Source organism: Vipera berus (assembly GCF_964194415.1).
Source record: "Vipera berus genome assembly, chromosome: Z".
In the NCBI taxonomy this organism is placed as follows: domain Eukaryota; kingdom Metazoa; phylum Chordata; class Lepidosauria; order Squamata; family Viperidae; genus Vipera; species Vipera berus.
Genome location: NC_138205.1, coordinates 56,896,390 through 56,912,785, shown reverse-complemented (window position 1 = coordinate 56,912,785; position 16,396 = coordinate 56,896,390). Strand labels below are relative to the sequence as shown.

At 36.4% G+C, this 16,396-nt stretch overlaps 1 protein-coding gene across 1 annotated transcript in view; it reads left to right on the top strand.

Annotated features, from left to right (window-relative positions):
- The window catches only part of SLC9A3 (solute carrier family 9 member A3), a gene marked incomplete at both ends in the record, with an annotated part of 189,516 nt that extends 173,406 nt beyond the window's left edge, over positions 1-16,110 (top strand). The window contains 4 exons of the mRNA XM_081346214.1: positions 7,618-7,794; positions 14,399-14,456; positions 15,024-15,131; positions 15,863-16,110. Coding sequence (XP_081202340.1) covers positions 7,618-7,794; positions 14,399-14,456; positions 15,024-15,131; positions 15,863-16,110 — 591 coding nt within the window. The remainder of the gene's footprint in view (positions 1-7,617; positions 7,795-14,398; positions 14,457-15,023; positions 15,132-15,862) is intronic.
- Positions 16,111-16,396: the final 286 nt, after the last annotated feature.

Here is a 16,396-nt window from a genome sequence, read left to right as displayed (position 1 = left end):
GTTGAAGAAGAAAAGGGAGAGAACCTAGCAGAAGTAATGGCAGGAATATTAGCAGAAGCATATACCTCACTTGCAGATCAGAGTAAAAGAGGTGTGGTATTATATATTCAAAAAGCAATACAAACTACATTGTTATATTCAGATGAAGAAGAATTTTAATGGTGGAAGTAATTATGAATTGTAAAAAAACTTTATTGGTAGCGATTTACACTCCAAATGAAAACCAAGAAAATTTCTATTCAAAATTACACCAGAAAATAATAGAATTGGAATTCGAAAGCATATGTATGATTGGAGATTTCAATGCTATTGTAAAGGCTGGGCTGGATTATAATATGACAAAAAAAAGACCCTAAGGAGAACACTTCCAAAATCTTTTCATAATATGGTGGACGAATTAAATATACTAGATGTTTGGAGAGAAAAATATCCGGAAAAGAAGCAATATACATTCTATTCTAACAGACACCTGTCCTGGTCAAGAATAGATATGATATGGACATCAATAGACTTATTTACAAGTACACAAAATATAAACATAGAAACAAGCACATGGGTGGACCACAACCCAGTCACAATTACATGGAAAGGACAAAAAATAAAGAACAATATGGACATTAAATCAAACTGTATTGAATGAAAAAGACTTCCAGCAATATATGGAAAAAGAAATGACTTTCTTCTTCAAGGAAAACAAAACAGAAGATACCTCACTTCAAAATGTCTGGGATACGGTGAAAGCGTACATGAGAGGACTTGCTATATCTTACATGGGGAAAAAGAATAAACAGAAAAGACAAATTAGGGAAAAACTGGAGGAAGAATATAAGACTCTTGAGAAAAAATTACAGAAAGATACACAAAACAAAAAGATAAAAAATTTAATGGAGTTGAACAAGCATAAAATGAACTTAATAGAAAATGAAGAGGTGGCAAGGAAAATAAAGGCAGCTAAACAAATCTTTTTTGAACATGCAAACAAACCAGGGAGATGGTTGACATATAAAATTAAAAAGGAGAAAGAGAAGAGATGGATTAAACAACTGGAAGATGCCGAGGGGACTTTACAACACCGGAATAAAGAAAAGAAAAAATAGCTTGGGAATATTATGAGAATTTATATAAGCAACAAGTAGTTTCAGATGATAGGATAAAACAATTCTTGGAAAAAACAGAGATACCTAAAGTATCATAGAAATTTAAAAAGCTACTAGAAGAGAAAATAACAATGATGAAATTAACAGAAGCAATTAAAAAACAAAAGAATAGCAAAACACCAGGGCCAGATGGGCTACCAGCGGAACTATATAGAACATTGCAGGAACTGATAGGCAATGTAATGCTGGAACTCTATAATGAACTCCTCTCTGAAGCTAAGATACCACATTCATGGTCAGAAACACTTATTACCCTGATACCAAAGGAAGAAAAGGAAATACAGAAAATAAAGAACTATAGACTGATTTCCTTGCTGAATGTGGACTATAAAATATTTGCACCAATCATGGTTGAAAGGCTTAAAAAGTTCCTAAACGAATTTATCCCCTTCATGGATTACTGCCTTGTCGTGGCGAAGGGGCTTGCGTAATTCAATGAAGCTATGAGCTATGCCGTGCAGGGCCACCCAAGACGGACAGGTCATAGCTGAGAGTTCTGACAAAACGTGATCCACTGGAGAAGGAAATGGCAACCCACTCCAGTATCTTTGCCATGAAAACCCTATGGACAGTACCAAAAGGCAAAACGATATGACGCTGGAAGATGAGCCCCTCAGGTCGGAAGGCGTCCAATATGCTACTGGGGAAGAGCAGAGGGCTAGTACTAGTAGCGCCAGAAAGAATGAAGCGACTGGGCCAAAGCCGAAAGGACGCTCAGCTGTGGATATGTCTGGTGGTGAAAGGAAAGTCCGATGCTGTAAAGATTTTTTCTCCATAGGAACCTGGAATGTAAGATCCATGAATCAAGGAAAGCTGGACGTGGTCAAACAAGAGATGACAAGACTGAACATCGACATTTTAGGTATCAGCGAACTAAAATGGACAGGAATGGGTGAATTTAATTCAGATGACCATCAGGTATACTACTGCGGGCAAGAATCCCTCAGAAGAAATGGAGTAGCCTTCATAGTCAATAAAAGAGTAGGAAAATCAATACTGGGATACAATCCTCAAAATGACAGAATGATCTCAGTTCGAATCCAAGGCAAACCATTCAATATCACAGTAGTCCAAGTCTATGCCCCAACCACCAGTGCTGAAGAGGATGAAATTGACCGGTTCTATGAAGCCCTACAGCACCTTATAGAAGTAACACCAAAAAATGATGTCCTTATCATCATGGGGGATTGGAATGCTAAAGTAGGAAGCCAAAAGATAACTGGAATAACAGGCAAGTTTGGCCTTGGAGTACAAAATGAAGCAGGGCACAGGCTGATAGAATTTTGTCAAGAGAATACGATGGTCATAGCAAACACTCTTTTCCAACAACCCAAGAGACGGCTCTACACATGGACATCACCAGACGGTCAACACAGAAATCAGATTGACTATATGCTCTGCAGCCAAAGATGGAGAAGCTCTATACAGTCGGTAAAAACAAGACCAGGAGCTGACTGTGGCTCAGACCATGAGCTTCTCCTTGCAAAGTTTAGGCTTAAACTGAAGAAAGTAGGGAAAAGCACTAGGCCAGTCAGGTATGAATTAAATCATATCCCTGTTGAATATACAGTAGAGGTGACAAATAGATTTAAGGAATTAGATCTGATAGACAGAGTGCCTGAAGAACTATGGACAGAGGTTCGCGACATTGTACAACAGGTAGCAACCAAAACTATCCCAAAGAAAAAGAAATGCAAGAAAGCAAAATGGCTGTCTGAGGCAGCTTTGCAAATAGCTGAGGAAAGGAGGGAAGCGAAAGGCAAGGGAGAAAAACATAGATATGCCCAATTGAATGCAGAATTCCAGAGAATAGCTAGAAGAGATAAGAATGCCTTCTTAAATGAACAGTGCAAAGAAATAGAAGAAAACAATAGAATAGGGAGGACCAGAGATCTTTTCAAGAAAATTGGAGAGATGAAGGGAACGTTTAATGCAAAAATGGGCATGATAAAGGACCAAAATGGCAGGGACCTAACAGAGGCAGAAGAGATTAAGAAGAGGTGGCAAAATTACACAGAAGAACTATACAAGAATGAGCTTAACGTCCCAGATAATCACAATGATGTGGTCACTGACCTCGAGCCAGACATCCTAGAATGTGAGGTGAAGTGGGCCTTAGAAAAGCTGAGCAACAACAAAGCTAGTGGAGGTGACAGTATTCCAGCTGAGCTATTCAAAATCTTAAAAGACAGTGCAGTAAAAGTGCTACACTCAATTTGCCAGCAAATTTGGAAAACTCAACAGTGGCCACAGGATTGGAAAAGATCAGTTTACATTCCAATTCCAAAGAAAGGCAGTGCCAAAGAATGTTCAAACTACCGCACCATTGCACTCATTTCTCATGCTAGTAAAGTCATGCTTAAAATCCTACAAGCTAGACTTCAGCAGTATGTGGATCGAGAACTACCAGAATTACAGGCAGGATTTCGAAGAGGCAGAGGAACTAGAGATCAAATTGCCAACATACGCTGGATCATGGAGAAAGCTAGGGAGTTCCAGAAAAACATCTACTTCTGCTTCATTGACTATGCTAAAGCCTTTGATTGTGTGGATCATAACAAACTGTGGCAAGTTCTTAAAGAGATGGGAGTACCAGACCATCTTATTTGTCTCTTGAGAAACCTATATGCGGGTCAAGAAGCAACAGTGAGAACTGGACACGGAACCACTGATTGGTTCAAAATTGGGAAAGGAGTCCGGCAAGGCTGTATACTGTCGCCCTGCCTATTTAACTTATATGCAGAGCACATCATGAGAAAGGCAGGGCTAGATGAATCAAAAGTTGGAATTAAGATTGCCGGAAGAAATATCAACAACCTAAGATATGCAGATGATACCACTCTAATGGCAGAAAGTGAAGAAGAACTAAAGAGCCTCTTGTTGCGGGTGAAGAAGGAGAGTGCAAAAGTTGGGTTGAAACTTAACATTAAGAAAACCAAGATCATGGCAACTGGCCCTCTCAATTCCTGGCAAATAGATGGGGAAGAAATGGAGGTAGTGACAGATTTTGTTTTCCTGGGCTCCAAGATCACTGCAGATGGGGACTGTAGCCAAGAAATTAAAAGACGCTTGCTCCTGGGGAGGAAAGCCATGGCAAATCTAGACAGCACACTAAAAAGCAGAGACATCACCCTGTCAACAAAAGTGCGTATAGTCAAGGCTATGGTCTTCCCAGTTGCAATGTATGGCAGTGAAAGTTGGACCATAAGAAAGGCTGAGCGCCAAAGAATTGAGGCCTTTGAACTATGGTGCTGGAGAAGACTCCTGCGAGTCCCTTGGACTGCAAGGCGATCAAACCGGTCAGTCCTAGAGGAGATCAATCCTGACTGCTCTTTAGAAGGCCAGATCCTGAAGCTAAAACTCAAATACTTTGGCCACCTAATGAGAAGGAAGGACTCACTGGAGAAGAGCCTAATGCTGGGAAAGATCGAGGGCAATAGAAGAAGGGGACGACAGAGAATGAGGTGGCTGGATGGAGTCACTGAAGCAGTAGGCGTGAGCTTAAATGGACTCCAGAAGATGGTAGAAGACAGGAAGGCCTGGAGGAATGTTGTCCATAGGGTCGCGATGGGTCGGACACGACTTCGCAGCTAACAACAACAACAACAACAACAAAACGAATTTATACATATGGATCAAAATGGGTTCTTGCGCAAAAGACAGATTAGAGACAATATGCGAATTATATTAAACACATTAGAATATTATGAAACACATCCCGAAAAAGAGATGGCATTGATGTTTTTGGATGTGCAGAAAGCATTTGACAATGTGAATTGGCAATTCATGATAAGACAACTACAGATTATGGATTTTGGGGAGAAATTTATAAATGTAATTAAAGCAATTTACAATAAGCAAATAGTTAAAATAATGATTAATGGAGATATGACTGAAAATATTAACATTATGAAGGGAACAAGGCAGGGATACCCTTTATCCCCATTATTGTTTGTATTGACACTAGAGATACTAAATAGAACTATAAGACAGAATAAGGATATAAAAGGTATGAAAGTTAAGAGAGAAGAATATAAGCTACAAGCTTTTGCAGATGATTTAGTATTTATCTTGGAGGAGCCACTAGAGACAGGACCTGTATTAATAGAAGAAATAGAAAAATATGGGGAGGTAGCAGGTTTGAAGATTAATAAAGATAAAACAAAAATGTTAGTGAAAAATATTACTGAAAAACAAAAAAAGAATTGATGGGAAAGTTAGAGATACAGATTGTAAAGAAGGTAAAATATCTGGGGATTCACCTGACAGCAAGATGTACAACAATTAAAGAAGATAACTATTACAAAGTGAAAAGACAAATCGAAGTAGAATTGGATAAATGGAAAAAGGTACAACTATCATTAATGGGCAGGATTGCAATAATCAAAATGAATATATTACCACAATTGTTTTTGTTTTCAACAATACCAGTAAGACTGGAAAAGAAATATTTTGAGGGGCTAAATAAAATAATTTTGAAATATATTTGGCAGGGGGAAAAGGCAAGGATTAATTTAAAAATGTTACAGGATGCAAGACTCAGAGGTGGGTTTGGCTTACCTAATTGGGAATTATATTACCAGGCTGCAGCATTGTTATGGATGAGAGAATGGATTTTACTGAGGAATACTAGATTATTGACATTAGAGGGACATGAGTTACAGTTGGGATGGCATGCGTTCATATGGTATGGGAAAAATAGAATACACAGCTATTTCCAGAGACATCATATCAGGAATTCTTTATTGATGGTTTGGGAGAAAATAAAGAGGAAACATTACTTGAGGATTCCAGATTGGCTCTCAACGATGGAAGTGTTAATACACCCCAATATGTTTAACATGGGAAACATTTTATAAGATATAAAGACCTACTAACAGACACGGGGAAGCTGAAAACCAAACAACAATTAGAGGAACAAGGAATAAAGATGGATTGGTATATGAGAACACAAATAGAATCTAGATTTGAAAAAGGTGCTAAAATAGATGGTTTTAATTTGGGGTGAACAGAGATGAAATACTTACGGGAACTGAAGGAAAATGGATTAAAAAAAGTATAGCTACTTATTATATAGGGAATTAGAGGAGGAGCAAGTTAAGGAGTCAATGATAAAATGGTCAAGAAATTTTGTATATACGATTGAATTAGATAGATGGCAGCAATTGTGGGAAAGAAACTATAAACTGACAATGGCGACAGCGTATAAAGAAAATATGTACAAGATGTTCTACAGATGGCATATGTCTCCAGAAAGCCTAGCTAAAATGTTTAAGGACAGATCTATGAAATGTTGGAAATGCCATCAAATACCAGGCTCTTTCTATCATACAGTATGTGGTGGACGTGTGCAGAAGCTAAAACCTATTGGAACATAATCAAATCATGGATAGAAAAGATGATACAACAACGTATAGAATTAAGACCAGAAATATTCCTGTTGGGTATTTTACCAGATAAATATAGCAAAGAGAACACATATTTGATTATTCATATAACCACTGCAGCTAGGATTGTGTCTGCACAAAACTGGAAGGCACTGAAAGCTCCTCCAGAAGAAGAGGTGATCAGGAAAATAATGGAATGTGCGGAAATGAATAGATTAACAATGATATTTAAAGATAAGACAGAGTCAGAGTATTATGAAATTTGGGGAAAATTTTATGAGTGGGTGAAAAAGAGAATATGCTTAAAAGACAGCTAACACTAATTTAGATGGAAGAAAAATGAGGAGATAAGGATATTATCATACCTAATATAGACATTCTCCTTCATGGATTACTGCCTTGTCATGGCGAAGGGGCTTGCATAATTCAATGAAGCTATGAGCTATGCCGTGCAGGGCCACCCAAGACGGAAAGGTCATAGCAGAGAGTTCTGACAAAACATGATCCACTGGAGAAGGAAACGGCAACCCATTCCAGTATCTTTGCCATGAAAACCCTATGGACAGTACCGAAAGGCAAAATGATATGACTATTTCAGAAAATTTAATAATCAGCTCTCACAAGCTGTTCTGGAGACTTCTAGCTCATCAATGATTAAATGCCAATTTTTCTCGAATAAAGGAGAAGCCCCTTTCTTATATTGTTCACAGGCTTTGACCATGCTACTCCCTTGAGTTGTATTTGGCTCCCACTTTCTCAGTGTTTAGGAATGATTTTAGTATGCATTGTTGTTTTAGATTTTAGGTTTTGCTTTGAGCTCTCATCAGAGCAGATGGATATAAATCAAATACATAAATAGTCAGATTTTCCAAATAATGTTTGAGTTATATTTCTTTTTGTTTGTTTATGAAGCAGTATGTACTAAGTGTGTACAAATTATCTTGATTTTTAAACTTTCAGGTCTGGTTGATGGGAACAAAACAATTATAAATGGGACAATATAAAAATGTAGCTAGATATATTTATTTAATATAGACATATATTTTGCCATCTTCTTTTTCTGTTTGTTATAGCAAAAATTTCTGTACAGCCGTCATGAAATAACTCTGAATGAAGATGAGAAGCAAAACAAAGAAATTTTTCACAGAACTATGAGGAAAAGACTTGAATCTTTCAAGAGCACAAAACTAGGTTTGAATCATCATAAGAAACTAAACAAAATTCCCAAGAAAGACCGTGGCGAAAAAGGGGTAAGACCAAACATTTGAGATTACCTAAGCAAAACCTAAAAACAAAGGGAAATAGACCAATGACATCAACTTTGTTTAGCATGCTTACTATATGTCCTGCTTTTACCATCACCATATTTTTGACACTTATATGTTTTAATCTTCATCATAAGATTGATTTGGCAGTCTGTAATGGATTCCTGTCAGTCTTTAAACCCAGATGCATTGTTACCACCAGGCCAATGGACCTCTCTAAAAGCAAGTTCATTTCTGATGTACAGCACTACACTACTTCTCTTTTCCTGCCTGTCCCTCTGAAACAAGGTGTATCCATCCACCAGATATATACCATGTTTCAGTAATCCCTATTATGTCATACTTGCTTTGCTTCCCCATGATATTTGTTTACCATACTTTTTGAATTAGGTGGAAACATTTACGATATGGTAGTCTAATTGTGTTCATCTAATATGAACCACTATAGTCAGCAACCACTAGTGGAGTAAAATCCACAGCGACTCCTTTACGTTTTACCCTAATAAAGCTGTTTGACCAAAAGGTTTTTATTTTGAAGAACTCTAAATGAAAATATATCGCCATCTATTTCATTGTAAAAAGAATTTGACTTTGATTCAGGGTTTCCTATTCCTCTTCCCATATCCTTAAATACATTGCCTGAGGAGATTTAAACACACTGAATGTTTGTTTCTTAAGCCCTCTGTAAATTTTTGCTTGCAAAATTTCTTCATTATATAATAATGTGCATGAATTATACTTTTCTGCTCTATTTAATCTATTACTAGTCAATTCATTATTCACAAAAAGATGTAAATGAGCTAGAGCAGTGAGCTGAAATGAATAGGATAGAATTTAACTTATGGTAGGGGATGGGGAACAGAGGTGTGACAATCTCTCTTCTCACCAATGACCAGAAATAATTTCTTCAAAGGCCACAAAAAAACCCTTCTTGTGGGTACATAGAATTGCATTCACAAGAAAATAAGTGAATAGAGAAAAGACTGGACTTGGAGAGAAGACTTTGTGGAAAACAATGTTTTATTTGGATGTAACGTTTACTCTGGTCAGTTCAGCTGAGTAGTCTGGTTATCTCTTCTCTCCATAAACTATACTGTTTTTTATTTTTCAGTATTAATTGCATACTTCTTTTTACCATTAACTGTGCATACTTTGAAAGATATAATTGCAAAATGAATTAGATGCAAATCTATTTACAAACATTTTTTTCTCCAGCCACAAGTGCTGCATATTTATAAGGATTTATAAGGATTATAATCTCTGAATAGTACTTTATATTTTATATGAACTAAATAATACTGAATGAACTGTATGAAATTTTATATAGATTGGATATATATGTATATGTACTTTGAATGATCCTAAGAAAACTGAACAATCATTTAATCAAGACTGTATTATGTTACAAGCCTTTGCTTACACTCTAGATTCTCTAGATTGTTTACTCTAACCACAGAACAAGACTGCAAACTTATGAGGATTGTAAACTAATTTATGAGGATTATAAAACTGTCATAAGACATTGTAGATTCTATTCATCTGCATGTTGAGTTTCCAACGTATGGGCTTTTCAAGTGACTGTGAGACATTGTTTACCTTAAAATGTTATTGCTTGACACTGCAATTATCACTCTACTTTTATCTGTGGATTATAAACTATAAAGACTACAAGATTTTTCAATGAAAGAACCTCTTCAGTATTAATTGCAAACTACTATAATCTTTTACACTAACTACAAGCTGGTATTTCATTTTTTTACTGTCAGCTGAAATATTATTTTTTACTTTCATCTTTTATTCATCTATTATTTTTTAATACTTCTGTGGGTTACAAAATGTATCTAGAGGGCAATATTAGCCACAGAGGGACCATAAGGAGAACTAAGACCTCCTTGAACTAAGGAGAAATTTCCTGACAGTGATAACAATTAACCAATGGAACTGCTTGTCTTCAGAAGTTGTGGCTGCTTCACCATGGGAGGCTTTTAAGAAGAGACCAGACAGCCACTTGTCCAGAATTGTACAGGGTCTCCTACATGAGCAGGAGGTTGGGTCTTCCAAATTTCCTTCCAACTCTGTTATTCTATTATTCTAAAAGACTAACATCTAAGAGTATAAAAATTTAGTTTTATTTTTTTAAAAAAAATCTAAATTCTTGGGAATTTTGAAAATGTTTGAAAAATTATATTTTAAATGAATTTTTAGAATTTTTAATTTTTTTGAAAAAATCTATTTACATTTTTAAATACATTTATTTTTTTAAAAAATTGAAATTTTGAAATGATTTACATTTTTTAAATTTTGGATTTAAATTTTTTGAAAATGTTTGGAAAAATCTTTTACATTTTTGAACTTTGTGAAAACTTTTCAAATTTTAAATTTTTAAATGAACTAGTCATGAAAAGAAACAATGTCATGGAAAAAGAGACTTTTACTATTGTGATTTGCAAAATATGTTCCATGTGGTGTATGTACTCATGCCCATAGAAGACAGAAATTACACATGTACCAAATATAAACTATAAATTACTTGAGGAAAGGTCTAGAAGCAACTCTAGCCAATTTGAGGCTCAATCTACAAAAGAAGAACCTCCAACTGAAGGAAGAAGACTGTATCGAAACTGAACACAATAAGCAACAAATGAACCTGTGTACATGAACCTTAGAGACAGACTGATGGCAGCATGTCACTTATAGAAGAATACAATAACCAAGAGCATTGTCCCTGCCATCTACTGCAGCCCAGTATAGTGCAGCCCTTGGAGTTGAGATATCGATTTCATATCCTCCCCTATGACATGCAGACACCTGGAGAAGGGATATCAACATTTGTTCCTGTGACAGGAAGAAAAGTAGCCCAGACTTTGCCAGGAAAAAAAAGTCAAGTGTTGGTGATAGGAAATTCACTTTTCAGGGGAAGGGAAACAGCTATCTGTGGATGAAACAGTCAATCTAGGGAGATATGTTGTCTTCCTGGAGCCAAAAGCAAAGATACAGTTGAGAGCCAAGCAGAAGAAATAGATGAACTTTCTGCTAGTCAGTTAACAAATGTATGTAGGAAACACACCACAACACCAATGGGGGACTTTAATTACCCTGATATCAACTGGGAAACAAACTCTGCATCAAGTAGAAGATCAAACAGTTTCCTTATTTGTCATCCAAAAGGTACAAGAGGGAACTAGAAAGTCAGCTAGATTTAACTGGATTTAATTCTTACTAGCAGAGATGAAATGATAGAGAGTGTTGAAGTTGCAGGAATTTAGGTGGAGAGCAACCATGTCATATTGGAATTCAATGTAATGCAGACACAAGCAATAGAGCAAAATCAAACTAGTGTTTTAAACTTTAAAAGAGCTGATTCCAACAAACTTGGAGAAAACTTGGGAAAATCTCAAAGGGGCAAACAACTGAAGAAGCTTGGGAAACTCTGAAAAATGTGATTATAAGAGCCCAGTCCACCACAATACTGCTGGAAAAGAAAAATAAGAAATTCAAGAAGAAACCAGCATGGTTGCATAAAGAAGTCTCTGATAAACTGAAAGACAACAAGTATAAATATAGAAAGAGGGATACATAACTAAAGCAGAATACCAGCATATATCCCAAATCTGCAAAGATGAGGTCAGGAAAGCTAAGGCTCAGAATGAACTAAGACTTGCAACAAATGTCAACAATAATTTTGATATTTCTTTCTTTCAACATGTAGAAAAACAAGGAAAGTTCAAGGAAACAATTGGTCCACTAATCGGAGAACATGGCAAGGAAGTGACAAGCAGCAAGGAGAAAGCAGAGCTGTTTAATTTCATTCTTTGTATCTGTCTTTATGCAAAAAGAAAAATAGCCCAACCTATCAAAAACAGAACTGTAAAAGACAGACTAGGAATTCAAATTAAAGTATGCAAGAAAATGGTAAGAAAACACCTATCCACCTATTAGACAAATTCAAATCACCAGGACCTGATAGATTACATCACAGATTTCTGAAGGAGCTGGCAGATATGATCTCAGAACCATTGAACCATATTTTTCAAAGATCCTGGACCATCAAGGAATTACCAAAGGACTGGAAAAGAGCAGACTAAACAGCCTGAAATCAATACCTGGGAAGATCCTAGAAAAGATAATCAAGGGATCTTGAAGTCCTAGTGGACAACCACTTAAATATAAGCCAGCAGTGTGCTGTGGCTGCCACAAAAGTCAATGCAATCCTAGGCTGCATTAGTAGAAGGATAGAATCACGATCACATGAAGTGTTAGTACCACTTTGTAATGCCTTGGTAAGACCACACTTCAAATATTGCATCACGTTTTAGTTGCCACAATATAAAAAACAGACTCTGAAAAGAGTGCAAAAAACGCAACAAAGATGATTAGGGGGCCAGAGGCTAAAAGATATGAAGAACTGTTGCAAGCACTGGATATATTTATTTATTTATTTAGTTATATTTATATACCGCCCTATTCCCTGAGGACTCAGGGCGGTTTACAGGGAATTAAAAATCCAAAATACAAAAATTAAGAACCAAATTAAAAATATTAAATTAACCCTGTAGTCAGTTAAAAAGAACCCCAAATTAAAAATTCCTCCTCAGTCTGGGCCCGAGAGCTCAAAGAGCCAGGTCTTCAGGCCCCGGCGGAATGATCGAAGGTCGGGGGCAGTTCTCAGCTCTACTGGCAGCTGGTTCCAGAGGGCAGGCGCTCCCACTGAGAAGGCCCTATCCCTGGGTGTCACCCGCCGGCAATCTCTCACCGGCGGAACCCTGAGCAGACCCTCCCTGTGGGAGCGCACTGGGCGAAGGGCGTTTGATGCCGGCAGCAGGTGTCTAGTAATTTAGTCTAGTAAAAAGAAGACCAGGGTGACATGATAGCAGTGTTCCAATATTTGAGGGGCTGTCAGAAAGAGGAGTGGGTTACTTACCAAAAGCAGCAAAAGGCAGGACAAGAAGCAATGTATGGAAACTAATCAATGAGAGAAACAATTAGAAGCAATGTATGGAAACTAATCAATGAGAGAAACAATTAGAACTAAAAAGAAATTTCCTGACAGAATAATCACACACCTTGGTTCTAATTTACATGAAAGCTGGGACATAACCACTGAAGTAAAGACAAGGATAGAGAAAGGTCGATCAGCATTCTTCAGAATGAAAAAGGTCTTCTGCAGTCATGACATAAGCTTAAGATTGAAAATCAGGCTTGTCAGATGTTATATTTTTTCTATCCTGCTCTATGGAGTAAAGAGTTGGTCTCTGACAGAAGGCCACCTGAAGAGACTAGAAGCATTTGAAATGTGGATTTACAGGCGGCTGTTACATATAAGCTGGGTTAACAAGATTAGAAATGAGGAGGTGATAAGCCACCCGGGAAAGCCAAGGGAAATAATCAAAACAATTAAAAAATGAAAGTTAGAATATTTCGGACATGTGATACAACACCCAGAAAAATATGGCATACTCCATTTAACTCCTCCAGGGAAAGTTTGAAGGCAAACAAGGTCCAGGCAAAAGAAAAACATAATGGCTTCAAAATCTAAAGGTCTGGTTTGGACAAAACTCAGCAGCACATTTTTGTGCGGCTGCTGATAAAAACAGGATCGCCAACATGATTGCCAATGCCTGATAACGGATATGGCACAAGAAGAAGAAGAGTACCAAAAGGTGAAGAAAGGCAAGCTTTCACCTCATCCACCTTCTGCAGGGTGGCATCCTACATTCGTTTCCCCCTCTCCTGAAAGACTGTTCCACTCACCTGCCCCTCTTAAGCATATCTGCACTGCATCTTTTTATTGCCATCCAATGGCTGTTTTTGTAGCCTGAATATCTCTTTGCATATTGAATATTTAATTCAATATTGAATTTTGCAGTTTGAAAATCTGTTCTCTTGTTTTCACTTGAATGGAAAGGCAAAAGTAGAAATAAACAGTTAGCAGGAAGTTTCCAGGGCCTCCAGAACCTCTATTAACAGCTGATGTTACAGTTGACTTGGAAGAAACAGCTGAGATACCAGCAACAATAGCAATAGCTCTTCTCAGGTTTTTTTCACAACACTTATTCACTATGGCTTCTGTTGGCACTATAAAAATCTGGAAAACAAGTAAACAAAGAGATACACAATGTGTTATCAACTAATCATTTTTTGGGGCGGGGAAGGAAGTTCTAGCATGCTGGAAAAGATGCCCCTCCTCTGAATGTTCAGATTTGTTGATGTAGGGCAGAAAAGAGTGACAAAGGGAAGGTCTGTGAGCTCTAAGATGACTATGTCTCCTGTGTTTATTATTATTATGCTACTATCTTAAGATCAGTCATCTGAATCTATATAATTTATGGGACAATAACTGTAATCCTTTGTAAAATCCTATTGTTCTAGAAGAATATCGAAGGAAATTTAGTTTTATAAATTGGTTTATGTAAAATTAATTGGAAATGTGCATATAATAGGCAATATATTTTTATTAATTAAATTAATTATAAAATAATAAACTTTGTATCACATGTTGGGTATGCAAAAAGATAGCACTTATATTAAGTTGTATATATTCTGTACAAAATGGAATATATATTTGTATGGTCATTTCTTGTTTTTTCAGAAAAATAGTAATGTCATACCAGATGGAAACCTATCTGCATATATTATAAAAGACAAAGGTAAATTTCCTTTTTAAAAGTATTGAGTAAATATTCAGTGACATAACTAGCTGCCTAGAATCTCTGAATTTCAGCAGAGTACAAATATGAAAATAAATATTTTCTATTTCTGTTGCTAGCTAATATTGTATAGAATAAATATTTTCCAATGTGCGTCTGTCTGTGTGCCTGTGTCTATGTCTGTCTGTCTGTCTGTCTGTCTGTCTGTCTGTCTGTCTGTCTGTCTGTCTGTCTGTCTATCTATCTATCTATCTATCTATCTATCTATCTATCTATCTATCTATCTATCTATCTATCTATCTTTGAAGTTTTAAATAGGATGAAAGCTAACAATAAACCAGAAATCAATTAAAATATTTACAGGTTGAGGAACTGTATGTGTATTTTTTGTAGAGAAATCAGAGTTGAAATTGTATTTTACATTGTGTGAAATTTTTATAAGTTGAAATATATGTTACATTCAACACTGTTTTTTAATAATATATCAATTTAATTTTACAAGTAGTAAACTGTCTCAGAACCTAATTATCTCAGTCAGTTATATAAATAAATATTATTTTATTTTAGAAAATGAGTTTTCTGAGCCAGAGGAAAATGATTATGGCTATCCACAGATAGGTGGAGCAGTAAACTTCTTGGATTATGTCAACAAAGATAATTTCACAGACACAAATGGTAAAGGAATTAATATATACCATAGTAATATAAAAGCATTGTGCTTGTTGGCTTGTCTTTTTTATATAGATATATACAAAGAAAAATTCTATTTCCAGAAATGTAGAACAGAAGCTATATGCACCATTTGTCAGCATTGTGAGGAAATTGTTATTATTCTAATCATAGTGTTAAAATGTCACAAATACATATCATAGAATAAAATGTATTTTATTCATGTGCACTCTAGAGGATGAAGTTTCCTTTTTGGGACAAACAAGGAAAAGAAAAGATTATTTAAATCCCATAGATCAGAGGTCCCCAACTTTTTGGGCACCAGAGACCAGTTCCACAGAGAAAGGTTTTTCCACAGACCAGAGAGTACATGATTTTGTGTGCTGCCTGCATCCCACGGATTGGGTTTGCCTGTTTGTGTGAACCGGTCGCTAGCATGCTTCGGCCTGGTACCGGTCCACGGACTGGGGGTTGGGGACCCCTGCCATAGATGACATTCAGAACTAAATTGTTCTATTGCTAATTTTCAACCACTGTGTTGTCCTAGAGTCTAGGCAGCAGAGAAACATATTTTCTGAAAAGATTTGCTTTGTTAAAATAGTTTTAGTTTTTTTTAATTACTATTTCAAGCAAGTTCCTGTTTATTTCCCATTTTTCAAACAGTCTAATACAGTATGAAAGTTATCATGTTCCTGTTTACTTAATTATTGATTTTGCCTTTGGTGGACTTTTTATAGGAATTGATAATCCAGTATTTTCAGCTGATATTGAGCAAAATGCCATCATGAAGTTTACACCTTGGCAATCCAGTGATGAGATGGTGGTACCTTCCCAAAGAGCCAGAGTACAAATACCTTATTCTCCAAACAGCTTTCAAAGACTTGCTCCCATTCGACTTAGCAACAGATCCACAGATTCTTTTTTGCAACTAGATGGTGCTGAAGAACAACCTAGGATTTTTCTCCCAGAATCAACTCACTTGTAAATTAAGCATACCTAAAGTTCTTACTTTTTAATCACTCAAACCTTCTGTGATCTAGCAAATAGCCATTTTCTCTTGTTCAGCGTATCTTTGGTGTCCTTTTTATTTTCTTCTTGGCATGAAAATTCTGCTTTAAAATCAGTTAAATATATTCTATACTAAAATAGGATGTGTTAAGTTTTTGGATTATAAACACAAGCTATTCACTTGAGAGCTACAGAATGAAGTAAACGACATGAGATGTGGACAGATATGAGTCTTCAGGGGCATTGTTACTGTTAGTCCTGGG